This window comes from Fusarium proliferatum, assembly GCF_900067095.1.
Source record: "Fusarium proliferatum ET1 genome assembly, contig: FPRO_scaffold001, whole genome shotgun sequence".
NCBI classification, from domain to species: domain Eukaryota; kingdom Fungi; phylum Ascomycota; class Sordariomycetes; order Hypocreales; family Nectriaceae; genus Fusarium; species Fusarium proliferatum.
The window spans coordinates 6,182,915-6,203,436 of NW_022194790.1; the positions used below are offsets into that span (position 1 = coordinate 6,182,915).

The window sequence follows — 20,522 nt, forward strand, 5'->3', positions numbered from 1 at the left end:
GAATAATAAAGCCTCGCCTCAGCCTGAATTGATTTCTCCCCGTCGGCTTTCACTTCCACCCGAGACCGTCTTCAGTAGAACAACATCGGGGGTTGTGGATGCCGTCCCTTTTTTGTTTCTATTACTCAGCAAGGGTCGACTTCAGACTACAAGATTTCTGCGGGGCTGGCCTTATTCGTTGACTCATCATGAATCACGGCCGTCGGGCTGACCTTTATGCCGAGAATCGGGGGCCGGGGATCACTGACGCTGGGCTCACTTTCCTGGAAATCAGTGGGGTAAGTTATCAAGAGCCAATCGTAGGTCTATCCCCTGTGCCACCGACCTTTCCAGCATTGTCTAACACGTCAATTAGGAAATCCTGGACCCTGATCAAGTTAAGCGGGTGAAGAAAGAAAGCACAGCGGCAAGAGAAGCATTCTTTCTCGACTTCGCAGAAGCCATCCGAAAGGAGTTCCCAGATCTACCTCTGCTCGTCATGGGTGGATTCCGTAGCTGAAAGCTGATCGAAGGCGCTCAGCTAAGCAAAGCCCTGGACATGGTCGGACTGGCGCAACCAGCAGTGTTCGATGCTTCTGCTCCCTCGAGCACGCTACTGAATATGAGCAAAGGGGATGATGAGGCACGAGCCATTGCTATTTCTATTCCGACCCTTTGGTTATTGAAGAAGATTGGCAACTATATCATTGGAGCTGGCTATGACACGGTTTGTCGCCTGGTTCCTCATGTAGTCGAAACTGACCAAAGAATTTAGGCATGGTATAGAAAGAAAACCAAGAAATTGGGGAGAGTAAGGAGACACGCATATAAATTCAATATGTAAGAAGGGTTTGGACTACAAATGAAGGTAACCTTCTCAAGGAACAGAGTCAGTCGGACCTAGTCTAGAAGCTATATGACTTAATAGAATAGATTAGATACACTCCTAATGATAAGGAAGTTAATTTTCAAGGATAGGATCTATAGTGCACTTCAATTTGAAACTTCGATCAATGGTGAACGGGCACGTTATGGCAATGAAAAGGCTCTTGATCCACGCGAGCTAGATACAAAGACCCTGCATCAGGTCATTCCGCACCTTCAAGCAAACCCTCCGTGACAAATTTAACCTCATCCCAGCCAATGATTGGAACAGCTTCAGCGCGCTTAAGGAACTTCTCCTCATCCGGGACGACGATCCGATTATACTCAGGATCGCTAAAGATCTTTACATCGAACATCAGTACGACGAAAAGTTTTATGCATAGGATATACCCTCACAGCATGGAGGTCCGCAAGGCTCTTGGCCCACATAATAGCCGCACCATCGAAGGGTGCAACAGGTGGCATGCCAGTCCCTGAGAGGTCAAGCTTCTTATCAGCGTGGAACTGCGAGTACTTGACAAGATTCTGCTTGACGATGGGGACAGATAGCCATATCTTTGGATGCTCTTCCGACCAGCTAGATTAAGAACGAGTCAGTGGCTGTTCTGGTGAAACGATAAGGGGATGTCTAGAGGACTTAACTACTTATGGAACTGTTCATACGTAATATCGTCGCATTTTCGCAACAGGAACGTGATGCGGACGATTTTGGCCATGATATCAATGTGTTGGGGTGATGTTTAGAAGTTGGGTGTGAAGTAAGAGTTACTATCTGTTTTAAGGCGTTGAACCAGGATATATATACATATGATTCAAGTCAATGACGCGTCGTGTATCTGTGAGATGAGATACCAATTGTGATCGTTGACCTCATTTTGCTTTATCGTGTCCAAGTGCGAGGGTGGCACAGACGGACACTGATAGGCTGATGTAAAACTGCTCCTGCATCGTAGAACTTACAATATTACAAAACTACCCTAATAGCTTGTTCAACTTAGCCAATCTCGCTAGTTGCTTTTCAGCCAACCGTAGCTGGACCCCACGGAAGCGCCGGGCTCACTGCACCTTTTATCGTATCTTCATCTAGAATCGGCTAGTTACAAAAGCCAGCTCATCGTTTGAGATGGACTAGATATCCAGAAACGCACGTGGAGAGATCACTCACAAGCCCACTTCCGCCACCGACAGTTGGGCTAGTCCCAGATGATTTTTGTATTGCAGATGACGGGGCTGTGTATATGACAAGGCATCCGACAAACATGGCCATTCAAATTCTACTCAGCGGCGACGAGGGCATCGTGATTGCAGGAGGGTTTGCGTCCTGGGCTGTAGCATCGGCTACAGCGTGTGCTCTCCGGGTGGCTGAGGCAGAGAAAGATGTTCTCTACGTCACTACTGCGGGAGCTAACGTGGTGCCTATCAACGGAGAAACAGAGGGCGCCAAGGTCGTGAGTGACAGAGTTGGAGCGGAGACTACGGCCTAGTTGGTGATAAAGGAACTTCTGTGAATCACGGAGATGTAGTCGTGTCCTGTCCTGGACGCATGATTAGATAGCTCAGATGTGAGACGAGCTTCCTTCTCGTGCGTGGAACTGTGTGTCGGGATAGGCTTGATGGTGAAGTGCTGGGCGAGGTATAGTACTTCTTCTAGTAGTGGCTGGTAGTGAAGTGGTGCATGAGCTGTTTTGAATAATATGACTGGAAGTGCTGCGGTAGCCAAGCTAGCAGAGGCCACCACGCGGAAGTTCGACGCATATCCTTCGCATTTGAAGCGTGCAGTCTGACAGCGTATGCATGCTGGCTTGGCCTCATCGCATTTGACTTTGCGGCCTCTTGAACAGCAGTTAGTCAGTGGGTGCTGGAACACGAGAGACTGGTATATACGGACCTGCAGATAATGCAGCCTGTAGATGACTGCCCTTCGGACACGCGCTTACGGCGGTTCGGCTGAGCAAAGGTCCATCACCGGATGCACCCAGTTACAGTTTATACATTCAGTCGTTCTCGCTTGAAGGAGACAAGGCAGCGACAACCTCGTAATAGTTCCTGTATCTGGTAAGAAGGAACCACGTACGTTTCCGACGGGCTAATAAATAATTATCTCCGCCTACACCCTTGGTGCAGCAGTAAGCCGGCACTACGCTCTATGTGCAAACGACATCGAGCTAACCAATCATGGTTCCAAGGTAAGGTTCATCTTAGCTTATTAGTCTGACTCGATGCAATCTTGAGCTGCATCAATTGGGCCGTGTCATATATATAGGTATCTTATTATCAGTAATGAAGTTCCAATTAGAGGACTGCAGAGCAAAGTATCGATCTTGAGTGTAACCGCAAGCTTGACATGTACCAGGTTGAACTACACAGGCGGCTAGGACCACCCTAAACGATAAAAATGCTTAGGTAAATCTAGCCTAAGTTTAGGGGACTCTTTACCAAGTTTATTTTGACACCTTATACTAAGGTCTGGTGTTTTCTTGCTCCCTGATGACAGGCAGCATCTTGTTGAAGGGTCTAGCTTCCCAGCTTATGTGCTATGCAACGAAGTCCCGTTACCGTCCTAAGCCCGAAGTAGACCCATAGCTCCTTATCTAGATTCTGCACGGGCTACAAAAGGCAGCTCCGAACCAAATGCCAAGTGACAGGAATAAAATAAATCCCGATATCTTCAGTAATCTTATCGTCTATACGCTACAATCAAAGAGTTAACTTTCTCGTTGTATAATGGCTCCCCAACTCCTTTATATAGGCCTTGGTAACATGGGCCGTGTAAGAGCATCCTGCTTTGTCTATTAGCTCACTTCCTCATCTGTTTCTAGGGTATGTGCTTGAACCTCGTCAAGAAAGGTTGTCTAGACAAACCACTCGTCGTCTACAATCGTACCCAGAAACGATGTGAAGACTTTGCAGCCCAAGTCGGCTCGGACCATGCCAAGATGTGTACCTCATTGAACGAATGTCGGCTCCTGTGACATTACTTTCTCTTGGTTGGGCTTAGACTCTGCCGTTGCGGATATCTACGAGTCCATGGCCGAAGGAGGTGACATATGCAGGAAACTCTTTACCGGGTGTTCAACTATTTCCCCAGAATTAAGATTGCGAAACTGATGATTGACAAGGGAGCAGAGTTTGTCAGCAGTCCAGGTATGTCCGCTTTCTAAATAACATATTCAAAACACTTCCTTTGTTTCTATCTTCTATAGCATTTGGTCCGTCTCAAGTGGCCAATTCTAGTACGCTTATCTTCGCAACTGCTGGCGCCAAGTCATCCATTGACAAGCTACGTCCATACATCAAAGGTTAATGGGACGTAATAAGATGTCTTTTAGAGATGAGCCTCGTAGTAACGCGGCTAAACTTAAGCTCATTGGCAATGCTTTCGCCCTCAACACCATCACACAAATTGCTGAATCTTTAACGTGGGTCGAAAAGTCAGGCATTAGTCCCGTAATGGTCAAGAAGTTTGCTGACCTCACGTACGGCGGATTCTACTCGGTGTATTACTGCTATAAATACTTTATGCTAACGCTTAATTATTAATTACGATAGTTTTCTATTAGCTATTTTAAATATATTTATTATACCGCTGCTGAGCTAACTACTCTGTATAATTAGTGCATAACAGGGATTTTGGGTTAACAGCAATCTGCACAGACAAAAAGTCCAACCAACAGTCTTGGCATGCATGAGCTGAACAGCCAACAGCAAATATTTAATTAAGGGTTGTTTCGAATTTAGCCGTTATAAACACCCTGGTTAACAAGAGTTCGTCCCCCTCTTCCCTTTACTTCAAAGTTCTCTCTTCTGACTTAAGCTCTCAGCCAAAAGTCTCAACTGCAGATAAAACATCCAGCTCGCAACCAAACTTTACCTAAAGACGTCACCTGCTGCTATGACCACTCCAATTACAACAAGCAGCGCACAGTTAGATGCCGATTCATCCTCGCAGAGAGATGCCGAAACAAAACCAGAGATCGCCGAAAAGACGGCATTGATGGAGGTTTACACAGCGTCAGAAGGAGCCACTGGGGGCACGGGCGCTGGCGGTACTCGGACAGCTTATCTACCCCTTGGGCAGGCTTCGCCTCCTCGAATATTGAGAATTGGCACACCTGCATTGCTTCTAGTCGTTCCTCTCACATACATTGGTAGGAAGCAGTCTTCGAACCTTTCTCCAAACAGCACCACTGATCGCAGCTCTAGTTCTTCTGGGAATCGTAGCCTCACTTCATAATAAGAAGAAAAGCTCCTTCGGTGAGGATACTCTTGAGGCCCTACAGCTGGCTGCAACTCTCTGGCCTATCTCATTCGCAGCGGTTATTGGGCCTTTCCTCAAGACTCTTGCTTTGTTTAGCGCTGAACGAGGAACGAGCCTTGGCTCATTGGAGTTTCTATTGACTGGCCAGACTACAGTATCAACACTGAAAAATCTTTTCACTTTGAGGATTATTCGCATATGGACACTCTCTATTGCAGCATTATGGTGTTTAAGCCCTTTAGGCGGACAGGCAGTCGTTCGATCGCTCGGTTCGCATACGAATACGCAGACTTTAAGCATCCCTGCTGCGCATTACTTCTCGCAGATACCTCTAAAGGCCACTAACGACTACTCATCGCCACTCTTTGAAGGAGATACAAACGCGTTTAATGGTGGCACTTTGACAATGGAGAGGATCAGCGCATTTCGAAGGACAGTCCTCGCTGCATTATCTGCATCCGAGATATTGCTTTCACATGCCAACATGTCAAGCCCCCAGTTTGAAAACGTTGTCAAAAAGCTAGGAGGTACGCCTCGGGCAGTTCGTCTGGGCCAACAAGATCAATGGCGGAATGTCCGTATTCCATTTATGGAGTATCTCCCAGACTACGACGATGGAAATCCAACGGCATGGACGCCGGTGCCGTCAAATCAAATTGTGTCATACTCTTCCTTTATTGGTGTTCCCATTCGTGGGGGGTCTTTTTCTCGGGAGGGTAATTCTAGTATGGTGTTGCAGTCCCGATATCAAATCCTCAAGTGCGGTGAGGAATTTGAAGGTCGTTCTTGGCTACCACTCCAAGGTTCTAAAGATAAACCAAAGGTCCTTTGGCATAGAATGACTTCAACATCTTACGGGTCACTGCCTTCTCAGGAAGGGCCGCTAAACTCCTATGGTAACCTTGGGACCACACCAAATATGTGGTTGGACCTCGTTAACGACAACCTCACCTGGCGTCATTTATACCCAATTGGAAACCAACTCGAGCCCGAATCATACCTACAAATGGTTGTTGGAGGCACCTGTCCGACGGGCCGGGGTCGGGAAATCCTCATGCTCCGCGTGTGCAACGTTAGTACCTCAAATGTCGACTCTACCGTAAACTGCACAAGATCGGGCGACTTCGGGGATTTGGAATGTCGAACAACGCAGATCCGCAGGACGCAAAAGCCAAGGTTCTCCTCAAAAATAACGGACCTCTCTTACTCGCCAGTTGCCCAAGGGATATTGTTCGAAATGCCGTTTACAACGGCATCGTATATGAGTTTGAGACCAAGCTCTCTGGAGAAATTCATCTATGATCCTCTGAGAATGTACAGCAACATAGACGATCCCGTATGGCCTTATTTTGCAGGCTGTTTCAAAAACATATCCCGAACATACTTAGAAGGTAGGCTTTCGACAGCATTGAACACGTTCTTAATGGCAACGTACAACAACACTGTTCTTACAGGTGCTGACGGAACTACCCTTTCTGGGCGTAACGATTTTTGGCATAACACCACCGCAACCTGGACCGAATTCACTGAGAAGCAGTATACCATGAGCGCCGCATGGTTCTGCGTTTCTGCCATATCAACACTCATACTGTTGGCTTGTACCATAGCCAACATTGTCATTCGCCAGATGATTGTGGCTCCTGACTTCCTCGAAAGCATTGACGGGCTGACGCGAGACTCTCCTTACATCAAGATTACTGGTGATTCTCACTATACCGGGAGTGGCGCCAGTGCAGGAGATCGGCTTCTTGTGACAAAGAAGGTAAAAGTCCAGATACAGGATGTCCAGCCCGATATGGACCTCGGCAAAATCGCTCTTACTACAGAAGTCAGGAATTTGAAGCTTGACCAGACCAGGATCTATTGTTAGATAAGTTAATATATTATAGACTTATTTAGTAAGAAACTATGTGTAAGAATACTGAAGTACTTTATATAGTAGTGGTGAATTTCTGGCATAGTATCAGACTGGGCTGATAAATCTCAAATTGGTAGTAGAAAAGTTATCAAAAGATCAGGGTAATAGCAGTGCAATTTACCATATCACTTATTAGGCTAATGGCCGTAAATTCGAGAACTAGATTTACATATCGCTAGTAGACCTAAGCTAAGGTCAACATCAGAAATGGATGGATATATGGAACCATGTAACACTATTGAAACAGAAAATCTAAAATTGGGGTTTACTATATCCTCTTGCATGTAGCTATGGAGCTGACTTTCTCTGATGATAAGTAGAACTACTGGCTTTACACCTTACTTCTTTTGTCCCCCCTCTTGTCCAAGAGTGCCTAAGTCCTGTGCTGCGTTGCATCTGCCACTGGATCCCGGCCAACATAGATACGATGGTCTCGCTCTCCGCTGACCACCTCCTGTACAAATTCACGCACCGACTTACACTCGAGATCCGGGTATAAAGTCTTGCCGTCCAAGTACCCGAGATATTGGGCATGCTCGGGCGTGTTGTCGAGCCTGACAGAGCGACTATACCTATACTGATCCTCAGCCAGGTTCAACAACAGCCCTACATCATTCGGGTCTGTTGCCGCTAATCTCTGGCTATCAGGAATACGAGCCTCGAGCTCAGCAGCCGACATCGAATCCCACGGCATTTTCTTTCCCGTTGCAGCCTCAACCTCGGCTAGGATGGTGCTTTGCGTGGTAACCTCGCCATACGCAAAGACAGACCGGTTTAGGGTCCGCGAATCCGTGATGATGCGGGCCACATATGGCCCAATATCGTCTTTGTCTATTATGGCGCTAGGTGCATTGCCATCTCCGATGAACACATCGGCAACGGGTGGTGGAGGAGCATACGGTGCTGGCAGGCAGACCTGGTACCACATTCCGACATCGACAACAGTATAAGGTAGATAGAGACGCTTACAGCGGTCCAGAAGGTCCTCTCGTATTTCACGAACAGCCATAACACCACGCGGAGGCATGACAGGTCCCCAGAAGCTGGGCAGAAAGCGACCAACGCCAGCACGATGCGCAGCGTCGATAAGTGTCTCTGATTCTACCAGTTGAATCGGCATTAGGCACGAGATGACGACGTCAACGCCCGCAAGCTGTTCTGCAAGTTTGTCTACAGCGCGGAAGTCGGCCGTCTTGATAGTAGCGCTTGAAGAAGCCATGGCCTTGTATACGTCCTTGCCTGCCGATTCAGGCCTTGCTAATGCGATGACATGAAACTGCGCCTGGTTGGCCAATAGCGCCTTCATGATGGACGATCCTGTCTCACCAGAGGCGCCGGCGACGACCACGTTAAGCTTGGGGGAAGAGGCCATGGCGAATGTCGTCGAATTCAGTGAAATGTTGGTGATGAGAGGTGCAATTGTAAAAAAAGCCCTAACGTGATGCATGCGTTGTGATGAAAGAACAAGGAATTTTTATTAATCGAAGATCGTGGTCTTCTAGTAGGCTTTAAACAGGACTCCAGGTGCGACATGGAGCCCGTACAAGGGATATTGTCCGGGCTGGCGGGTAGAATCTGGTCCCCGAGACCCCTCCCGAGTAGAGATAAAGTGAGTTTAAGGCTTATTGTTCTCCAGTGCGAAGTAAAGATAAGTCAGTCAAATAATACTAACTTCTTTTTAGAAATCGCGCGGTAGTCAAAGTTGGTTATATTAAGTAACTTAAATAATCATTACTGCGAGATTGCTAGGTTAGTATGTATTTACTTATAATTTCACAAATAGGGACTGTTAAACCTTTTAAACACTTTTTATTGTAGGTTTTCCTTATGCCAATAACAAAAGCTAATTTATTTATCTTATATTATGTTTATAAATAACTATTTAATTCATAGCCTTTCGAGAGGTTCTAAACAGACCTCTGTCCATCGTGGCGTTTTGGCGGTGAATTGGTCAGTGACGAAACGTCAGATTTGTCTACAATCCCTATGCATGACTCAGGTAACCATGCAACATGAGACATATCAAATCAAGAGATCAGAATTGTCTGTAGGTGTTGCGGTTCCATCATAAGCTATGGGCTCAGACCAGCTAAGAGTAGCTAGCTAGGCAGGTAATTGGTCAAGCGTAATTATTGCTCACACGCCTTTCCCTATTAGGGCAGCGCGCGCCCAGAAGCCGACCCAGTTCTTTTCCAACTTCATTTGCTCCGCTCAGACCAAGGTAGACTCTCGATTTATCACAACCCCAACTCAATCTTGCGTCGCTTCCATCCACACAACCCATCGAGACTTGGCTCATAGGGTGAAAAATACACCGTCGGGCTTCCATTGATCCCCATTAGCTGCATAATGACTGCCCCAGCCTGCTGGACCTGCCGCTTACGGCGCAAGAAGTGTGACAGGACTCGGCCCGTCTGCAGAGGCTGTGACGATCTCTCAATCGACTGCCACTATAGTCCTAAACGTCCGCAGTGGATGGACGGAGGGTATAAGCAAAAGCAAAGGGCTAAATTTGTCAAAGCCCAGGTCATCCAAGGTGCTACGTCTCGCCGTGCAAAGGGCTTCGCCGTCCAGGTTCAACCTCTTCAACAGGAATACGGCTCGTCAGCAATTGAGTTACATGAGGCCTCTTCGGAGGATACTTCCCCGTCCTCTGGAGAACCCGGTACGTGGGTGTCCAGCGCCGATGCCGCCACATTTGTTAGAGCATGTCACCCAACCAACCAAAAGGAAACTGATGATTTCCTGACAAGCCTTTACCTCGACACCGTATTTCCTCATCTCTTCCCCCTATATCACCCACAGACTTTCGCTGGTGGTCGCACCTGGTTACTCAAAGGTATCCTAGAACAGCCCGCAATCTATCATCCTGTTATCAGTATCAGTGCATACTACTTCACCCTCCTCCTAGCGCGAGATGCAAGACAGACTCTCCGCACTACCTGCGAGCAACAAGTTTGGGATACTCTGGCGTTGCATATGAACTGCTCCCTTAAAATTATCCAGAGCGAAATGGCCGCATTTAACAAAGGGCCACGGGGTAAGGAGGACCCTCTTAAACAGGCTCGGTTACTAGGAGCCATTGTTCAGCAGCTCATCTTCGACACGGCCATGGCGCAGGGCGCTGATTGGAACTTGCACCTCACAGCAGCCTTGGGTTTGTTCCGTGATATTATCGAAACACGCCGTCAAGCAGATGGGACTTTTAACCTTGACGCATTTCTACAAACCGTGGCACCTAGGAGTTCAATTTTTGATGGCTTGAACCTACATATGAGACCCTGGTCCGATGATCAAAATGCCTTTCGGTTTTTCTCGGCCTTTTTGATATACGCAGACGTGATATCAGGTGTCATGAGTGGAACACCGCCGAAACTGCAACCATACCATGGAATGCTGATAGCTGCCGAACCTACAAGTGACGGCTGTGAATTGCCGACTTTGGAGACAGGGGAGTTCATCGGATGTCCGGGCTGGGTTCTGGCAGTTCTGGGCCAGATCTCGTCAATCGATGCGTCAAAAAACGCTAGCGGAGACAATGTATTCCACGTAAGAGAAGAACGAGACTGGAGGATACTGGCCGAGGTGAAAATGAAGCTCCAAACTGGCCTAATGGACTCTCAAGTCGACTCACAGAAAGACCTGGCGGCCGATCAGGTTGCACAGGCATGGATACACGGAGCAACACTCTACCTTCTTATGGTCGAACAAAGACGTCGACCTTCGCAGACTGAAACGAAAGATCACGTGCAGTTCATTGCAAGATTGATTGGATCACCTGCATGCCAGGTCTCCCTGCGCAGCATCATGTGGCCATTCTTCATAGCTGGAGTCCTGGCAGAGGAAGAGGACGAGATCATCTTTATCGAGGCTGTCTCCAAGTTGGGCCCGCTTAAAGCATTTGGATCTGCGAAAGAAGCTCTAAGTCTCTTGGAGCGGGCTTGGCTTGCGCGTGATGAGACTCCACGGCATGATTGGCGGTTTTCGGATTGTTTTGGCGGCGAGCACAGGTACGGGTTACTTATTTAGGGGAGGAAAGCAAAATCAGGACCTCATTCCTAAATGACAAAAAGATTTATGTATCTTGACCCAAGCTTAGGGGACTCTTTCCCGAGTTTATTTTGGCACCCTCTTCTAATTTTTATATTTTCCTGACCCTAAGGCCTGTCTGAAAAGAATAGGCTCTTGTCTAAAAGTACTAAGCCCTACCGGGAATGAACATCGAGCTGCCCAATCACGTATCAATGCTTTATTTTCGCTGAGGATACACCATAAGCCTCTATGTATATTCAGTAGCGTCCTGCTGCACCCTGTTATCCGAGTGCGAAAGCAGGCATGAAGTCGGATGCATCGAGAAACGACGCAGTAAGCACCATCCTGCTTTCGAAATGGGAAAGAAAATTAGATTACGATACTTTATTCAGGCATGCTATTGTCACACATGGATCAATATTGGTCCGGATTCGTGGTATACCCAACATTAGAATCAAATCAATTATCTTTCTATTCTGTAGTAATATAGGGACCCAGTACAAAGGTCACGTTCTAATTGGTGTACCCGGACTGGTACAGGTATGGACTCCCCTCAGGTCGCCCCGTCTTTATATCCCGAGCATGATTTTGGGCTTCAAGGTGACGAAAGAGCTTCTCGCGACTGTGAAAGTACTTGCCGCAAGTCAAACAATTGGAGAGGTAGCTTCCACGATACTTCAGGAAATTATCCTCCATGGGTCGTTGCGTATGGATGTTTCTTCGTGCATCGTAGGGGCTGTTGTACCCATTGTACTGTTGGGTATGACTGTTCGGGAATGGAGGCGGAGTGTTTTGCGGCTGAGGCGATCGCCGCTTCAGCTCGTTGATCTGAGACTTGAGACTCTGTAACATATCGTCCTGACGGTTCTTTTCAGAAGCATGCTTAGCTTGTATCCTCTCCATCTCTGCAGTGTGTTCCTTGTCTCTTCGCTGGACGCTCTCACGGTACGCCTTGTTTTCTTCATATTGTTGTTGAAGCCGAGCCTCAAGTTTTCCAACCCTCTCTGCGTGCATCCTTTCCATGCTGACCTTGAGCTCGTCCATTTCTCTGCTCCTACGTCTCAACTCAACTCTCTGGTTTTCCTGCTCCTCGCGGAGAAATTCGAACATCTCTTTGTCACGAGCTTTGAGAGCCTCCCTCATTTCTCGATCTCGGGCATCCATTTCTTGCTTCATCTTCTCTCGTTCCTTTGAGAGAGTATCCTGCAGTTCCTTACCAGCTGCTGTATTGTTCAGGTCTTTTCCAGAGTCGACCATCTCTGACTGGATAGCGAGGTTGACCTCATCTGGTGCTCTGGCCGACCAGCCTGGCACAAACTGCTCCACAATGTACAGGGCAGAATCTTGAGTGTTTTCGTGCCGGCGAACAGTGGCGCCTTTGTCCACGAAATAACCCCAGAACTCTTTGGTTGATTGAAGAGTCGACTCACGTCTTTCGCCTTCGGCCTGGGTGACTTTCTCCCAGTGAGTTGTGACAAATGTCACATTCTTGATGCCTTCAGGACCGCAAAGACGCTTGAACATGACGAGATTCTTGTGTGCACATCCTCCCATGCGGTTGTCGGAAATGCGGTGCAAATAAAGGATGCCTCGTAACTTGATCTTCTGCTGGTATGTTTCTGTCAACCAGCCTGCAATCTCCTTGAGGATGTCGGTGTCTTTGCGAGTAGTGTCGTCAAAGCCCGGTGTATCCACGAGATATACGTTGGCAAACGGACTGAACTGTTTGCACTTGTGAACCCGAACCTCCTGTGTACCTGATTTCTTATTAGATACAGAGGCCATGGTTAACTATAGACTATTGACTTACAGGACTCGAGAGCACCTGGCTCACTGATACGGACTTCCTCTTCCGTGCAATGCGAAATAAAGGTGCTCTTGCCAGCACCTGTCATTCCCATGAGGGCGATGAAAACATCAGATGAGCTGGGCTTGAATGGGGCCTGAAATGTTTGCTGAAATGTCCCGGCCGAGGCTGGAGTATCCATGAACATTTCTGCATCACGGTAATGAGCTTGAACCATGTTAAAACGAGTGTGGAGACAAAAGAATTTAGAAGAGTCGCTTTATTTGGAATACTTTGAAACTAACCACGTACGCATAGAACGAGCGAGGAGCGAGCTTTATGTGTTACGAGTTGGAGTGAATAACCATAACACTACAAACAAGGCTCGCGCCAAACTTCTAATTTTAGATACTATTACAAAGGCTTCTGCCTGTTCGGGCGCTTACCTCCATTCATGTTTCATTCGGTCAGCAATACAGAGCTAATCAACCGATTCATAGCAGCGATTCCTCAGCCTGATTTTGGACAACCCCTGCTATCTTACGCAACGACCTCCAGCTGAGCAACCATTTCGGTGGCTGATTCCATAATAGGTCAATTTTCCAGTTAATCTATTAATAAACACAAGGTGAAGCGCTGTCTTTGGGAACCATCGGCCAGTCGCTATGGATGGATGTCTATTTTGAGGTTGAACGTTATGCCTCTGGCCCCCAACCTTTGTGTCAGCCCCAAGTGCTAAACGCCGTGCCCAGACAGAAATCCCTTTTAGTGTGTGCGCTTACCCCTTTATTTCATTTTGGCTACTAAAGGAAAAATAAGGCTCGGTCCGCCCGAACCCGCCCTTATGTTTAAATGTTGCCCCGCAAGGGTTGATGATATCGCCTCAATGCAGATCTTCTAATCGTATTTCCTGCAGTATGAATCACGACTTTTCGTTTGCGGCACGGTAAGTCAGCGACCTTGGTGGTGACCCTCACATTTAACAAGAGCCAGTTCGCCTTCCGCTGGAGATGCTGTCATCCTTGTGATGGGTATCACTGGTGTTGGGAAAAGTACATTTATCTCCAAACTCACAGGAGAAGACGCAGGAATTGGCCATGACTTGGAGTCTTGTGAGTAGAGTCGGCATACTGATAGAATCTCTGCTAAAAGCTTTCAAGACACAAAAGGCATCGGAATCTACAGTATGAATGTTGAAAATCGGGTGATTTACCTCGTAGATACGCCAGGGTTTAATGACACCTGGCGCTCCGACCTTGAGATTCTTAAGGAAATTTCGTACATCACATCAACAATCTACAAACACAGAATGAAATTAGCTGGTATACTATATCTACATCGCATTTCTGACAACCGGGTCTCTGGTTCAGCCTCGAAGAACTTCACCTTGCTACAAAGGATTTGTGGTCCCGACGCAGCATCCCGGGTCTTTCTTATAACAACCATGTGGGATCAAATAAACATAAGAGGGCCGGACTATCGTGAGGCCGAAATGCGAGAAACTCGCCTCTCATCTACGCTAGAGTTCTGGGGAACATTGTGTCAACAAGGCAGCCAAACACGACGGTGGCTAGGCGACTATGAGACGGGTATAAAAGCAATCAATGAGCTACTGGCGTTGAACGAAAAGGGGGGCTACTTGACTCAACAACTCCAAAAGGAGCTGGTAGATGAAGATAGACCCCTAGCAGAAACCATGGCTGGGCGAGAGTTGCTTATGGAGTATTCATCAGTCGAGAGAAAATGCGTCCAGGAGGTTTGGTCTTTCGAGCAAGGAGCCTGCAATCAGTCAGAGGCATCGACTTCTCTTTCGGAAGTTCGGAGTCAACTTCGAGACATGAAACTTGCTCAACAAGAATTGCGCGTCTCCTTACGGAGCGTGTTTATCGAAAGAGAGAAGGCTTACAACAAAGTCTTGCAGAAAGTTTGCACTGAGCAAAAGCAACTGGCTAGAGAGGTCGAGAAAGGCAGACGTGATTATCAACGTCTCTTGCATGATAATAGCGCGAACGATGCTTTATTGGTGGAGGAGCAGCAGAGTTGGCAATTGAGACGACAAGAGCTCGATGACGAAGAAAGACTTGGTCACAGGACGAGAGCAAGTGCCCAACAAGAGCGTCAACGGATTGAGGAGGAGGAACAGGATTTCAACGAATCCCTTCAACAGCTCAGTCTGGAAAATGAAGAGCAATGCATCGAGACTCAGCAGATAGTAGAAAAGCTACGCAAACGGGACGTGATGAAGCGAAACTTACTACCGCTTCTAGGAGTCCTTGGGGGAACTGGGCTTGCCATTGCCGGTACGGTAACGGGATTGGCTCCGCTCGCAGGGGCGGGAATAGGTGTGGGTTTTGCATATGCTTCTAAACTAGAGTTCTCTCGGAAGGTGGAAGATCATGCAAGCAGCAAGTATTCTCTGTGGGAGGGAGTTTTGGGAGGAGGCCAAGGGGCCGCGGGGGCAAGTCTAGACTAATTAGGGAGTATGTTATTAATATTTGGCCTAGTTTAGATATTCGTAAATGTACGGTTTCTTATCGGATCCTATTCTATTGGATGAAACTCAAAAGGATCTACTGATCCCGCGGATTAATTACTTACAGAAGCTGATAAGCGACATTTGTCGTTTAGATTGTTGATCTGGAGTAGAGGTCCCCTTACTTGGCTCTACGGCCCTATCTCAGCTTGAAGAAGATTCGATGATTCACGATGTCATGTGATTGTCTGGAATACACATTCACTTCTATTCTCAGGCCATAAAAGTTCGTATATTCACACAGAAGAAATGAGCCTGTTTCTCATCAGTTTTCACTTCAATGAGGTCTACTTAAAGGTCTTCAAGAGTATTTACTTCAGCCACCATAAATGTATGAAGCCACAAGAGCTAGCGGTCCCAGTTTATATATATAGTCTACCACTATCGCTATCGGTTTTCTTCCTCTCACTCATGCAAGTTGGCCGCACAGTAGTCTCTATTAATTACGCTCTTCTGATGTGCCAGCCCAGCTTTGTTGTCAAGAATGACGAGTATGATCATATTTCAGCAAGGTGGCCCGGTAATGCAGACCTATTCGCTAAAGCCTTAGTAGATCTTGTACAGGAGTCGCCATAGAAGTATTGTGGAAAGTCCATTAAAAGGCAGCAGGATTTCCTTTCTCCCATTAAGATTAAGGAGCTAAACTTCACTGTTATATCTATATCTATTTGCTATTATAATTATATCAGAAGTAATTCAATACCTAGCTAGTATATATCTCAATCCTGTGCTAAAGAGGACAAGTAATCGGTAAAGAACTTGTCTAGTTCATCTGCCCAGTAGTCTGGACCCAGTTTCCTGTCCTGTACAAGCGTATTGGCATCATAGAGTACCTCTAGCCAGTCTCTCTGATTAGGCCTCACGAAGTCTGGATCCCGAAAAAGCTTCCTTATATGAAGAAAGACCTGAGTTTCGTCTTCAGTCAGGATATACTTTGCATCCGTAGGAGTATCATATGGACTCGACTCCTCAGAGAAGTCGAGTTCGGCGTGTGTCATTGTTTGGGTCTCGCGCGGTCTAGAATCGCCCCAGAATTCTAGAAGATTGAGGTGGGAATATTGCGGCGTCTTGAGTTCATTTGTTATCTTAACCTTGCCAGACTTGAGGTCGCTCCAGAATGACAAAAAGCCAGCCTTCGAAAGCTGGCGTTTCGATTTCTCAGTCTGAAGTTGGCGAAACATAAACTCGTCGTAGGCAATCAGATGAAGTGGGCTTATTTTGACGCCAAATGCGCTGAACACTATGATTCCATCTCTCTCAGGCACGTGCTCAATACTAAGAGATTTATAGCAAAGGACAATACCCCGACGTAGAAAACGACAGCGTGATTCTTACCACCGGTACTCTGGAGTGTCAATCTGATCATCAGTGAACAAAGCAATCCTGCCAATCCAGGGCAGATCTAAGAGAAGAGGCCCCAGTAGTAGTGTATGAAATATGTCCCCATCGAGGCACAGTTCTTTAATTGATATAGCGTCAAAGTCGCAAGAACTGTGCGAACAAAGCTGTTTGGAGTCTAGCGTTGCAGCAATATTCACCTCAACGACTGAATCCTGCGCGCCAATTAGGCGGCGAATTGAGAGCTCATCGGGACTCTCTGACGTTGTCTCTGGGCGAGAGCTATACATGCGATGAAAGTTGAAAACGTCGGGAAGGAAAAGTGCCGAAACGGTCTTTTTAGGATATCCCTCAACATGCCCGATGGTCGGGTTCCAGTCTGACTTGTGGAAGACATCGACCAACGCGCCAAAGTCAGCAGATGATATGTCGTCCATAGTCTCAAAATGAGACCGACTATCCAGATTGTATGCCAAAGCCACAAGTGGACCATAGAAACGTTTGCTTAAAGGGCCGGCTAGGGTAAGGACTGTCTCATTGAAACCGCGTAAATGGCTGTGCAATTTATGAGAAGACTTATAGGAAGCAATTCTGACCGCGTGCCCGAGAATCTTTCCGTGTGTAGCACTGTCCCGACTGAGGGCACGAACACGCATAACCCATTCACATGGACCTGTATATTGTCCTTCGTTCGCTGCCTTCCAACTGTCGATAGTCGAATGTACAATGATGAGCTCATCAACCTCATAATCGGTTTCGTGTTTCTTGAAAAATCCCCAGCAGAATTCGGGACTTGATGCCTGATAGGGAAATATCAATACCCTGAAATGGTCCTTGGATGGTCGGGGTTCGCTGGAAAAAGATGACAGCTTCTCACAAATCAGTTTGTGCGTATCCCAATCACCGTATTGGCAATCAGTTGAGCAGTACTCGGCGTCGTGGCACCGAGAACATCTGAGTGAACCAGGTTTCTGACAGACGATACATATGACCTCTGTCTTGGGTGCCGCAATATCGCACGGTGGGAGGTCGTGGAACAATGTTAGGGGTTTTTTATACTCATGCCAATAGGCAGGATCGGACAGGCGCACTGTCATGGCGTTTGAGGGCAAAGGGGAGTTGGCCATATCAGCTCGATTTATGGGTAAATGAGAAAGGTGGAGAGGGATTGAGCAACGTTGAACCGAGTGGTGAGGTTTCTTAAATGTGGTGAGTGCGGAGATGGCAGATCAGGCTGGGATACAACGACCAACAACAGCAGCTGATAGGCTATGGGCAAGCCACAACTGCTAGACCCCTGTTGTTCACACTAACAATTAATCAAATTCTGACATAAGAGGGATGTACTGCTTTAAGGCTTTGGAGTAATTATAGAACTTCTTTACTAAATAGCTAAATGTCAAGTATCCCTGCAATACCTTATCATATTACTTTATCTTTATATATATATATATGTATTTACAGATTCGTCTTCTAAATATAACTCTCTTTTACTTAGGTGATATTATTACAAAGGTAGTTAGGTGTAAAACCTGACAGCAAGCTCTATGAGATTTTCCCTGATTTATAACATATTATTTGTATTATAGAAGCTACAGTTGGGTTCTATTAGCCTAATTTAGGCCATTTATAAGACTCACAAGGTCGCCACCATCATAACCAATTCCAAAAGAACTCAGCAAGTTCGTGGCAGCCGTCTCACCAGTAGCAAAAGCTCCGTGAACGCACCCATTAGCAACCAAAGTGCAATGCTCGCCGGCAAACTGCAGACGGCTATGCTTGTGATTTACCAAAGCGTCAGTGAATAGGCTGGGTTCATCGCCGACCTTATCGGCCGAGTACGTTCCGAACCCAGCTAATGGATCCTGAGTCCATTTTGTGCACTCGATACTCACAAGTTGAGGGAGGGCCTTGTATGGCTCAGTGCGGTAAAGATTGAACAGAGGCCTGAAGAAGCTATACAGCTCTTCTTTACTCATGGCTTCGACCCGCTGCGTCAAGGGTTCTGCAACCTGGACACATAGCTCTTTCTTCCCCGACATGAGCCAGGTGTTAACGGTGACGGTAGGGTGCGCCAGGATGCCATCTGTGACAAGCCCTTCTTCTTGATGTTCTGGGGGTGCCGGGTAGTATATAAGCTGGTCATGGTCCTTGGTCCAGAAGACCTCGGCGAACTCAAAGAATACCTTGCCCAGGGCGCCATAACTGAATCGATTTATCCCCTCACTTGTATCGGACGGAAGGGCAGGCGAAAATGAAATCAACTGACGACGAAGGACACCCAATGGTACGGTCACAATGACAGCATCCGCGGTCAAACGCTTTTCCTTGCCCTGGGCGTCTTGGCAGGTGACGACGGCACTTGAGGCACCATCCTCGCTCCACTGGATATGGCTGACATGGTGATTTAGGTGGATGGAGTCGAGTATTGACTCAGCTGTCCACCCCACGATCTTCTGATAGCCACCATGGAGAACGTAGAGGTTACGCTCCGTAACAAAATAGCTGAGGTGTTTTGAAGATGCTACAGATGTACTTGTGCCTATCCAGAGCTCTATCTATAGTGCTGTCAATATGTGCTCGTGAATAGTTGCAGCGGGGTCTTAAAAGACAAATGTTTGTCACCGGACGTTTACTGACCTCTCTGGTAGCTTGTGGGGCCCAAAGGCGCTCATCTTCTGTGATGAGATCGTGCTTCTTCACAAATGATCTTACTAACTCGTCGACGCTTTTGTCCTCAGCATCCGGATTGTTCTTATAAAACCACTCACAGTAATCGGCGAATTCATCCGCCACTTTCTTGGCTTTGAATTGAGCGCCGGCTTTACCGTAAGGCGTGTAGTACAAGGGAGCTCCGTCATCGTAGTAATAGTCGACTCCCAGCTTGGGAATCAACTTGGTCAATTTGTTTTGCGACGTTTCATGCATCCAAGCGGCACCTTTAAACGAAAGAAAAAGGAAATGTTAGCATATTTCATGACAATAATAAGGCGTACCCTTAGAAGGAACGTATGTGTTGACATACCTACACCGGCATTGGACATGCAGGTGTGATAGGACGGCACACAGCCCAGGTTCTGAGGTCTGCAGTTTACTGTTAACCACATGTGTTGTTGGACTGGCACGTACCGAGATCACGCGTCTTGCCGGGCTGGCTGCTGGCACAGATGCGGCCACCGATACGGTCGCGGGCCTCGACGATTACAACATCGAGGCCGTGGCGGCGCAGGACCGAAGCAGCTCGGAGCCCAGAAATTCCAGCGCCGACTACAATCACTTTCTTCGGTGCCTCTAGGCTTGGGAGAGGGTTATCTCCTCTCATTCGAGCCTTCTCATCAGCGCCAGTGATGACAGCACGTTTGAGAAGGCCCTCAAGATTGGAGCCAAAATTGCTTGGTTTTTCCAAGGCGCTGGGTATAAAGGTAGTAGCCATTTTGGGCGATTTGGATAGTGTCAGATAGTAAGATAACTTGGGTTTGGGGTCAGATTTGGACTGGGATGCTTTGTGTTTGCTGTTATCGAAGTATGTACCCCATGCGATATGAAAGGGGCTCTTAAATCATGGTAGCAGTGGTTGGGGGAATGGGGGCATCATTAGGGACCAAGATTCTGTGTGGCAGCCGCGTCATTCGCATAAACGCCCTTATCAAGATGATCATAAAACTAAGCCGTAAGAAGGCAGTCAATGGAGACGAGTGCCTGTTAGTTTAATCGTTATCAGGTAAGTTTGCGGGGAAATCTGATTAATCTCGATGCCGAGTCCCGAGATAGTGATAACACTCAGCCTGTCAGG

The 20,522-nt window shown here is 47.2% G+C and overlaps 11 protein-coding genes across 11 annotated transcripts; 6 read left to right on the forward strand and 5 right to left on the reverse strand.

Moving 5' to 3' along the window:
- Positions 1–188: 188 nt before the first annotated feature.
- On the forward strand, positions 189–754 carry FPRO_00065 (uncharacterized protein; the record flags this gene model as incomplete). Its single annotated transcript, XM_031225805.1, has 3 exons — positions 189–278; positions 356–482; positions 513–754. The coding sequence occupies 3 exons, from the start codon at positions 189–191 to the stop codon at positions 752–754; spliced, it is 459 nt and encodes a 152-aa protein (XP_031076405.1).
- A 313-nt stretch (positions 755–1,067) lies between these two features.
- FPRO_00064 (uncharacterized protein) lies at positions 1,068–1,580 on the reverse strand (the record flags this gene model as incomplete). The annotated part of the gene is made up of 3 exons (XM_031225807.1): positions 1,068–1,205; positions 1,261–1,441; positions 1,528–1,580. The coding sequence occupies 3 exons, from the start codon at positions 1,578–1,580 to the stop codon at positions 1,068–1,070; spliced, it is 372 nt and encodes a 123-aa protein (XP_031076406.1).
- Positions 1,581–2,123: 543 nt separating this feature from the next.
- FPRO_00063 (uncharacterized protein) lies at positions 2,124–2,348 on the forward strand (the record flags this gene model as incomplete). Its single annotated transcript, XM_031225808.1, has 1 exon — positions 2,124–2,348. The coding sequence occupies one exon, from the start codon at positions 2,124–2,126 to the stop codon at positions 2,346–2,348; it is 225 nt and encodes a 74-aa protein (XP_031076407.1).
- A 1,240-nt stretch (positions 2,349–3,588) lies between these two features.
- Positions 3,589–4,404, forward strand: FPRO_00062 (uncharacterized protein; the record flags this gene model as incomplete). The annotated part of the gene is made up of 6 exons (XM_031225809.1): positions 3,589–3,633; positions 3,661–3,684; positions 3,708–3,802; positions 3,953–4,008; positions 4,068–4,163; positions 4,196–4,404. The coding sequence occupies 6 exons, from the start codon at positions 3,589–3,591 to the stop codon at positions 4,402–4,404; spliced, it is 525 nt and encodes a 174-aa protein (XP_031076408.1).
- Positions 4,405–4,756: 352 nt separating this feature from the next.
- On the forward strand, positions 4,757–6,992 carry FPRO_00061 (uncharacterized protein; the record flags this gene model as incomplete). The annotated part of the gene is made up of 2 exons (XM_031225810.1): positions 4,757–5,012; positions 5,068–6,992. 2 exons carry the CDS (start codon positions 4,757–4,759, stop codon positions 6,990–6,992), a joined length of 2,181 nt encoding a protein of 726 aa, XP_031076409.1.
- A 421-nt stretch (positions 6,993–7,413) lies between these two features.
- On the reverse strand, positions 7,414–8,412 carry FPRO_00060 (related to isoflavone reductase homolog P3; the record flags this gene model as incomplete). The annotated part of the gene is made up of 1 exon (XM_031225811.1): positions 7,414–8,412. One exon carries the CDS (start codon positions 8,410–8,412, stop codon positions 7,414–7,416), a length of 999 nt encoding a protein of 332 aa, XP_031076410.1.
- Positions 8,413–9,389: 977 nt separating this feature from the next.
- On the forward strand, positions 9,390–11,069 carry FPRO_00059 (uncharacterized protein; the record flags this gene model as incomplete). The annotated part of the gene is made up of 1 exon (XM_031225812.1): positions 9,390–11,069. The coding sequence occupies one exon, from the start codon at positions 9,390–9,392 to the stop codon at positions 11,067–11,069; it is 1,680 nt and encodes a 559-aa protein (XP_031076411.1).
- Positions 11,070–11,585: 516 nt separating this feature from the next.
- Positions 11,586–13,066, reverse strand: FPRO_00058 (uncharacterized protein; the record flags this gene model as incomplete). Its single annotated transcript, XM_031225813.1, has 2 exons — positions 11,586–12,829; positions 12,883–13,066. 2 exons carry the CDS (start codon positions 13,064–13,066, stop codon positions 11,586–11,588), a joined length of 1,428 nt encoding a protein of 475 aa, XP_031076412.1.
- A 709-nt stretch (positions 13,067–13,775) lies between these two features.
- On the forward strand, positions 13,776–15,331 carry FPRO_00057 (uncharacterized protein; the record flags this gene model as incomplete). Its single annotated transcript, XM_031225814.1, has 3 exons — positions 13,776–13,804; positions 13,846–13,970; positions 14,019–15,331. The coding sequence occupies 3 exons, from the start codon at positions 13,776–13,778 to the stop codon at positions 15,329–15,331; spliced, it is 1,467 nt and encodes a 488-aa protein (XP_031076413.1).
- Positions 15,332–16,110: 779 nt separating this feature from the next.
- FPRO_00056 (uncharacterized protein) lies at positions 16,111–17,856 on the reverse strand (the record flags this gene model as incomplete). Its single annotated transcript, XM_031225815.1, has 2 exons — positions 16,111–16,666; positions 16,727–17,856. The coding sequence occupies 2 exons, from the start codon at positions 17,854–17,856 to the stop codon at positions 16,111–16,113; spliced, it is 1,686 nt and encodes a 561-aa protein (XP_031076414.1).
- Positions 17,857–18,342: 486 nt separating this feature from the next.
- On the reverse strand, positions 18,343–20,162 carry FPRO_00055 (FMS1-Protein involved in the biosynthesis of pantothenic acid; the record flags this gene model as incomplete). Its single annotated transcript, XM_031225816.1, has 3 exons — positions 18,343–19,287; positions 19,370–19,668; positions 19,859–20,162. The coding sequence occupies 3 exons, from the start codon at positions 20,160–20,162 to the stop codon at positions 18,343–18,345; spliced, it is 1,548 nt and encodes a 515-aa protein (XP_031076415.1).
- Between the last annotated feature and the right edge of the window lie 360 nt (positions 20,163–20,522).